The 8,562-nt window shown below is 59.3% G+C and overlaps 1 protein-coding gene across 1 annotated transcript; it reads left to right on the top strand.

Annotated features, from left to right (window-relative positions):
* Positions 1-2,064: 2,064 nt before the first annotated feature.
* Positions 2,065-7,635, top strand: CHRNA2 (cholinergic receptor nicotinic alpha 2 subunit). Its single transcript, XM_054195401.1, has 6 exons — positions 2,065-2,128; positions 3,266-3,420; positions 4,473-4,517; positions 4,733-4,842; positions 5,354-6,458; positions 7,510-7,635. The coding sequence occupies exons 1-6, from the start codon at positions 2,065-2,067 to the stop codon at positions 7,633-7,635; spliced, it is 1,605 nt and encodes a 534-aa protein (XP_054051376.1).
* Positions 7,636-8,562: the final 927 nt, after the last annotated feature.

The following is an 8,562-nucleotide window of genomic DNA, read 5'->3' as shown; positions in this document are numbered from 1 at the left end:
AGGACGGTCAGGGAGCGATGGGGAGGGTGCAGCAGGGAAAGTTTCCCGGCTCTGCATGAAGTTCTCATCTAAAATCCAAAAATCCCCTGCTGTCTGCCTTTAAAATCCAATAAATAAATGAGTTGTTCTCGCTGCCTCCCTGACCGCACGTCGGGATGCTGAGAGCTTTGCCGCGGTCACGGGCATCCTCTGGTCCAGCCTTTAGCATCCTCACGGGGCAGATTCCTGCATCCCTCCAGGAACGTGGTCGGCAAGTACCAGCTGGCAGCATTTTTGCAGGCAGGTAGGTGCCCCCCCCGGGGGGAGGCCATCCCTGCTGCGGCATCAGCACGCTCCCATCCCAACCGAGCGATGGGAAATCCGTCAGGGACACGGGCTGGAGGCAGGGAGAGGCGGCAGGGCTGTAGCCCACCCACCTACCCGTCCCTGTCCATCCCCATCCCCATCCCCATCCCCACTGCCACCCATGGGTGCGTGTCCCGCGTGGGATCCTCTCCACCCGTGTCCCCCCCGCAAACCCCCTTTGCCACACACAGGCACAGCTTTGCATCACCAAAAGCACCTCCTTCCCCTCCCCAGTATCTGCCTGGGCTTTGGGGAACCTGTGACACCCCACTCGCGTGACCCTATAACCAAGCCTGGAGCAGGCGCAGCTCCCCCGGTTCCCCCCATACTCTCCAGTATATTTAGATTTCCCAGCCAAGAGAGGCACATCCATAATTTCCCCTCCAGCTCAGCGCAGTGGCCGTGTGTTTCTCCTCTCGTTTCCCACCCCCTCCGCCATCCATGTATTAATCACTTGAAAACCACGGAGAAGATGACGAGTTCAGGGGGGTTTCGTGGCTTTATCAGGCAAGGCAGGAATTTAAGCTAAAGGAGCTTCTTTTTTAGCAACGTCGGTGCTGGGCTGGGAACCTCCTTCTCTTTGGGGAGGGAAGGAGTTGCCTCCTGGAGAGGGGAGGCTGCTCCTGGGGACACGGGTCAAGGGTGGAAGAGTCACCTTGTCAGAAGGAGCAGATTTTGGGGCCTCTGCAGAGCAAGGGATTCCTCCCCGTGCAGAGATTTGCTTTGCTGGGGAAGGGAACCAGGCACATCCATGGATGGAGGGGTGGGTGCATAGGTAGATGGATGCATGGAAGGATCAATAGATGTGTGGATGGATGGATGGATGGATGGATGGATGGATGGATGGATGGGTGGATGGATGGATGGATGGATGGATGGATGGATGGATGGATGAGGGTGGATGGTGAAAGGATCATCCCTCCTCTCAGAAGTGAGTGCTCCTCGAGAAACCAGCCCCAAGAGCCCGTTTGGGGCAGCACGGTCTCTTGGAGCAGACGAGATCCTTCTCCCTCCCCGGATCCCAGGGCACGAAGCAGCTCCGAGTTGGGGAGGGCAGAGGGATGGTTGAAAACAGTTGTTTTCTGGTCGCTCCAGTAAGGTTTGGAGCACTGGGCTCCATCCCTGCTACTCATTCATGGGTGTCACCATGGGGACAGACACCCCTCGCTTTAACTCACGGGGTCCAGCTGTCTGTCTGTGACTGACACTGCCCAGAATCGCACCCTGCCTGCCCGAGGAGCGCTCAGTCAACCAGGAGCAGATGCTTTGGGGACATTTTCCCTTGGCTCTGCCACGGTGGCAGCTCGGATCAGCTCCAATCCCTGCTCGCGGCCGGGAGCAGCTTTGAGGGGACCACAGCGGGTCCGGCACCTCCCAGACCCGTGCCGTGGTGGCATCGTGGTGACGGTGCCGCTTTTCGCTGTCTTTCCAGGAATGAAATGTGGGGCAGGTGACTTGGCAGAGCGTCCCAGACCACGCACCCGCCCTGGCCCGGCTGTGTCCCTGCTGAGCCCACGTCCAGCTCCATCCGTGGCTCCTCCAGCGCTTGCTAACAGTGGGGACATGCAGGACACCCCGTTGGAGGTCCCCTGTGGTGGCTTTCCCTGCTGAGCATCCTTTCCCACCACCATCTCAGCTCATCGCTCCGCTGGTCCCTCGCGGGGGGCTTTGCAAAGTGCTCCAGGGAGGGTGTCCACGCGGGACAGGAGTCCAAGGAGGATGGGGCGGCTGTCCCATGGCATCGTCCCCCTCTTCGCCTGGTGCTTCGTCACCTTCCAGGCGGGTAAGGGGAGGATAAATTTGGGGAGAGGGGAGGGGAAGCTGAGGGGGCTGTGGTGCATGTGCATGGAAAACCAGTTCTCTCCCAGTTTACCCCCATGCAGCACCTCAGCATCCCCAGTCTCCACGCTGGCATGGTGTCCTCCCCACACGCTGTGCTAGGACGGGGTTCATGTCCACCCAAGCATCTGGGTGGTGTCAAGATGCTCCGGTCACCCCCCCCAGGGGATGCACCTCTGGGACCCCAGATCCATCCTCTGCAAGCTAGAAATGTTGGAGGGATGGAAAAAAAAATGGATTTTTCTTCTACCCCCCCATTAATGCAAGACCTGCCAGGATCTGGGCATCTTGGTTCTCCCTTCACTTGGGACCAGCACTCCCCAATGCCTCTAAGACCCTCAGTGCTGCTCAGCACATTGTCCCTGGCCAAAGTAGAACAACCGGGACCCCTTGCTGGGCTTTCCTGCACAGCGGGGAGAACTTCCATGGGGCATGGGGCATGCTATGAGGTCGTGCACCCATCCTTCTTCAGGGCAGAGCCACCCGTACAACATCTCTTTGGTTGCACATCGCTGCACAAAGCCTTCCCTCCCTCCTTCCCTCCCTCCCTCCCTCCCTCCCTCGGCCTCCTTCGACTTGCTGGTGGAAATTTATGGGGCTCTGCAGTCTGCAAGGACGGCCGAGCGATGCACCGCGAGCTGACGGCACCAAAGACCAACGCCAACAATTTCTAGGCAGAGCAAAGAGCGTTGTGCTCATCCCAGCCCTGCCCGAGGGATGGTCTCTGGGCAGGCTGCAGGGGTCCCAAAGACCGTGCCAGCCTCCACCTTGCAAAGCTGAACCAGTTAGCACCAGTAAGAGCAGCTGGAGGGGACTGGGAGAGGGACCTCAGCCATCCAAGAGTGGGATTTTCTCAGCCAGCGTTGCGTGGTTGACCTTGCACCGCTCTCCGCTCCTGGGAGGGGCGTGGGGCAGATTTGAGGGGGTTAATTCCCCTCTCCCCATCCCGGGGTGGGGTTTGGCATCCCTGCCTGCTGCAGCAGAGAGGGGGCTTGCCACCCCATTCCAGTGGGGTGCAGGGGTGTGGAAGGGGGGTCAGCGAGCTCTCCCCCACCCTGTCCCCATCCCTGTGTCCCCGCAGCCTCCTGCCTGCCAGACCAGCGCGGCAGCCACGCCGAGGAGCGTCTCTTCAAGCACCTCTTCACCGGCTACAACCGCTGGTCGCGGCCGGTGCCCAACACCTCCGACGTGGTCATCGTGAAGTTCGGGCTCTCCATTGCACAGCTCATCGACGTGGTGCGTAGCCCGCTGGTGGGGACCCCAGTCCTGCATCACTCTGTCCTTTCACCAGTCGGTCCTACTGGTCTGACATACCAGGGCTTGGGGACGCTGGTGCAAGGTTGGGTTTGGGCACCGGCAACCTCCTGGCCACCTCCAGCGGGTGACAAATGACCTGGTCTGCCTTCCCCAGACCTCCAACAAGCAGGGGGGTCTGTACCCCTTCTCTCCAACCCAAACCCTCCCTTCCCCTGACAGCAGGAGAGCACCAAGGAAAACCGCAACTCTCCACCCCTGCCATATCCTTATCCACCGTCTACCTGCCCCCGGGGCACCTCTGGGTTTGTCTGTCCATCCATCCCTCGCTCATTCCTCCCATGTGCACCCACCTGTCCACCCACCAACCTATCTACCTATCTGTCTATCCACCCATCTACCTACCCATATGTCCACCAGTCCATCAACCTATCCATCTATCCACCCATCCACCCATCCATCTGTCCACCTATCCATCTGTCCATCTACCTACCCATCCTTCCACCCACCTATCCAGGGGACTGGACATTTGTCCATCCGTCGTCGGAGAAGCTCAGCTGTACGCTGCCATATGCTGTTTCTTGCTGCCATCTAGTGAGCAGATATCTCGGGGAAACATACTCTCAGAATCACAGAATCCTTTAGGTTGGAAGACATGAGACCTTTAAGGCTGAAAGACCTTTGAAACCATTGAGTCCAACCATCAACCCAACCCTGCCAAGGCCACCACTACCCCATGTCCCTCAGCACCACGTCTGCCCGGCTTTTCAATCCCTCCAGGGATGGCGACTCCACCACTGCCCTGGGCAGCCTCTTCCAGTGTTTGATAACCCTTTAGGTGAAGAAGCGTTTTCCTAATATCCATCCTAAACCTCCCCTGGACTTGTACTGGTATCAGTTGCTCCCAGGAGCTGAACCCCAGTGGCGAAGGGCAGAAAGTGAAAGCAGTAATTCTGGGGACGATGCACTGATGCAGCAAACCCTTGGGCTCTCTCTGACTGTCTCCTCTCATCTCTCCCTCTTTCCCACAACAGGATGAGAAGAACCAAATGATGACCACGAACGTCTGGCTGAAACAGGTAGGAGCCTGCCTGTTCCCTCTCTGGGGCAAGGGCAGGAGGAGGGCACAGCATTTGGGGCAGAAAGCCCCTGCCCAGGGGGGCTTGGTGGCACCTCCATGGTGCTGTTCCTCGGAGGGATGCTGCCAGAGGAGGAGGAGGAAGGTGGCATTGGGGAGCTTGTTCCCACCAGACTGAGGGCCACCTGACGCCCTCCCCTCTGTGTCTCCCTCCAGGAGTGGAGTGACTACAAGCTGCGCTGGGACCCGGCTGAATTTGACAATGTCACCTCCATCCGGGTGCCCTCCGAGATGATCTGGATCCCCGACATCGTGCTCTACAACAAGTGAGTGGTGCTGCCAAGATGGGGCACCCCTAGGGCCAGATCCACCATCCTCTCCCATCCCGTTATCCTATCCCATCATTCCATCCCATCCCAGCAGCTCATCCTATCCCATCCCATCCCATCCTATCCCATCCCATCATTCCATCCCATCCCAGCAGCTCATCCCATGCCATGCCATGCCATGCCATGCCATCCCATCCCATCCCATCCCATCTCACTCCAGTAGCTCCCTGGCACTGGTAGCCCCCCCAGACCTCCTGCCCCCCATCCCACCCCACTGGTAAGGATGCAAATCAGCCTGCATCTGTCTCCCCATGTCCCACTCCCACCCATCTCCATACTGTGGATGATGCCCAGGAGGGTGAACCCAGCACTGTGCAGGGGTGCACGATGGGGCCACAGCCCCAAATCAAGGCTCATCCCAGCCCTGAGAGTTGAGTTTGCTCCTGGCTCTATTTCCTGGAGGAAAACCTTCATCTTCCTCTGACCTTCCACCTCCCCACCCTTGCAGTGCCGACGGGGAGTTTGCTGTGACCCACATGACGAAGGCACACCTCTTCTCCAATGGGAAGGTGAAGTGGGTGCCACCCGCCATCTACAAGAGCTCGTGCAGCATCGACGTCACCTTCTTCCCCTTCGACCAGCAGAACTGCAAGATGAAGTTCGGCTCCTGGACCTACGACAAGGCCAAGATCGACCTGGAGAACATGGAGCACCATGTGGACCTCAAGGACTACTGGGAGAGCGGCGAGTGGGCCATCATAAATGCCATCGGCACCTATAACTCCAAGAAGTATGACTGCTGCACCGAGATCTACCCTGACATCACCTTCTGCTTCATCATCCGTCGCCTCCCGCTCTTCTACACCATCAATCTCATCATACCCTGCCTGCTTATCTCCTGCCTGACCGTGCTGGTCTTCTACCTGCCCTCTGACTGTGGGGAGAAGATCACCCTCTGCATCTCCGTCCTGCTTTCCCTCACTGTCTTCCTGCTGCTCATCACGGAAATCATCCCGTCCACCTCGCTGGTCATCCCTCTCATCGGCGAGTACCTCCTCTTCACCATGATCTTCGTCACACTCTCCATCATCATCACCGTGTTCGTCCTCAACGTCCACCACCGCTCCCCCAGCACCCACACGATGCCCCGCTGGGTCCGTAGCTTCTTCCTGGACTTCATCCCTCGCTGGCTCTTCATGAAGCGACCCCCGGTGCTGCCTCCCCCCGAGGGGACCACGGGGCAGTACGACCTCCCGGGCACGAGGCTCAGCACCTCCCGGTGCTGGCTGGAGACCGATGTGGATGACAAGTGGGAGGAGGAGGAGGAGGAGGAAGAGGAGGAAGAAGAGGAGGAGGAAGAGGAGGAGAAGACATACCCCAGCCGCATACCCCAGGCGGGCTCCCGCAGCCAGGGTGCCCAGTGCCGCTATGGCTGTGGGCGCCAAGCTGGGAAGGCATCGGCAGGCTCAGCCCCCCGGGTGCCCCCCAAGGGGGAGGAGGAGGAGGAGGCGGGCTCAGACAGGGGGCTGATGCTGTCCCCCAGCATCCTGAAGGCCCTGGAAGGGGTGCAGTACATCGCGGACCACCTGCGAGCCGAAGATGCTGACTTCTCGGTGAGTGGGTGCCCCCGAGGGCTGGGGGTTGAGGACAGGGGGTCCCACACTTGTTACCTCCATGATGGCACCCCTGGTTGGTTTCCTGGCTGCTGAGGACCCACCTCAAGGGCTGTGTCCAGTTTTGGGCCCCTCACGCCAAGAAAGACCTTGAGGGGCTGGAGCGTGTCCAGAGAAGGGCAACGGAGCTGGTGAGGGGTCTGGAGCACAAGTCTGGTGAGGAGCGGCTGAGGGAGCTGGGGGTGTTCAGCCTGGAGAAGAGGAGGCTGAGGGGAGACCTTCTGGCTCTCTACAGCTCCCTGAAAGGAGGGGGTAGCCAGGGGGGGTCGGGCTCTTCTCCCAAGGAACAGGCCATGGCACAAGAGGAAACGGCCTCAAGTTGTGCCAGGGGAGGTTTAGGATGGATATTGGGAACAATTTCCTCCTGGAAAGGGTTGTGAAGCATTGGAAGAGGCTGCCCAGGGCAGTGGTGGAGTCGCCATCCCTGGAGGGATTGAAAAGCCGGGCAGACGTGGTGCTGAGGGACACGGGTTGGTGGTGGGCTTGGCAGTGCTGGGTTAACAGTTGGACTCAATGATCTGAAAGGTCTTTTCCAACCTAGAGGATTCTTTGATTCTATGACCCAAAGCTGGAGAGAAGATCAACAACCACCTCCTGGGAGATGCCTGGTCCACAGGGTTGGTTGAGGGTTCCTCCAGCTCCTGTCCTTGCCAGTTGCGGGGATGTTGGAGGTCCCTGTCCTGCCCTCGGAGAGCAGCCATGGCCCAGCGTGCCCTGCTGGGACCCAGCTCAGAGGCTGCACCCCAACTTTTAGCCATCTGGTTTCAGAAAACCCCAGGTGGGGTTAGCTCTGCCCCAAGCAACCTCCCTGGAGAGGTCCATCCCACATCCCTGTTGCTCCAGGAATTTCCCAAGATATGGGCTATGTCCTTGCCCTGAGGCAAACAGTGGATGCAGAGGAAGTCCCCGGTGGTCTCCTAACCCCAAGGGTTCCTCATGAATGGGGGGCTGCATCCTCTGCCCGCGCTCACAGTCCCTCTCTGCTCCACAGGTGAAGGAGGACTGGAAGTACGTGGCCATGGTGATCGACCGCATCTTCCTCTGGATGTTCATCATCGTCTGCTTGCTGGGCACCGTGGGGCTCTTCCTCCCGCCCTACCTGGCGGGGATGATCTAGGGGCTGGGCCAGGCTGTGGTGGGGACGGCAGGAGATGCACGGTCCGTTCTCCTGGGAGGAGACCTTCCCTCTCCCTGGGAGGACATGGGTGCAACCATGGAGGACCCTTGGATGGGAAATGCAGTGTGAAGCAAGGGCTGTGCTAAGGGGTGACCTGGGGATGGTGGGGAGGGATGGCCACCTGCCATCCTGCCCACGGCGGTCACAACCATCCTGGCATGGAGAAAGGCATGCTACAGGTTCTCCATTGCCCAAGCACAGGCTGGAGGCATCTAGGAGAGGCTTTGTCTCCTCGAGCTGCTGCAAATCCTACACAAAACCCGAGCGCTGCTTCTAGTTGTGACTCCAACGTGTTGGGCAAGAAGAGAGGACATCCCACCTGCTTTATGACCTCAGGGTGCTCAGGACCGCAAGCTGGTGAAGTCATGCATGACGTGGGGCAGGCAATAAGGCTTTGGATGGTCCATACAGAAAGGGTACAGCCATGGGAGGAGAGAGATGTCCCTGCTCTGCAAAGCCCAGCCCAGCCACAGACCCTCTGCAACCCGCTGGCACCAGCGGCTCCTTCCACACCATCCCACACTGGAGCTCGGGGAGGCGGGGAGACGGGAACAGCCGACCCAGAAATGGGGGTGGCTTGGAAGGGAAAAACCACCCTGTGGAACAGGATAACCCACCCAGCCACGGGCAGAGAGCGTCCATGGACCCTGGGAGCTCAGGGCTGCTGCCTCACGCCGAGGCTGGTGGACTCCGCTGGTGTCGGGGGAACCTGCGCTGCTGAGGTCCATCCTGAGTGAATCCTCCTCTCCATCCCACGCTAGATGCCAAACCGCCTGTCTCTGATGACTGCTGCAATCTAGCTTTTAATTTCTAGCTTCCACGTGCCCGAAAAGACCCATGATATAGAGCACCTCCTCTCTTCTTCCA

The sequence above is a fragment of the Rissa tridactyla genome, chromosome 3, assembly GCF_028500815.1.
Source record: "Rissa tridactyla isolate bRisTri1 chromosome 3, bRisTri1.patW.cur.20221130, whole genome shotgun sequence".
In the NCBI taxonomy this organism is placed as follows: domain Eukaryota; kingdom Metazoa; phylum Chordata; class Aves; order Charadriiformes; family Laridae; genus Rissa; species Rissa tridactyla.
This window is presented reverse-complemented; position numbering and strand designations above follow the sequence as displayed.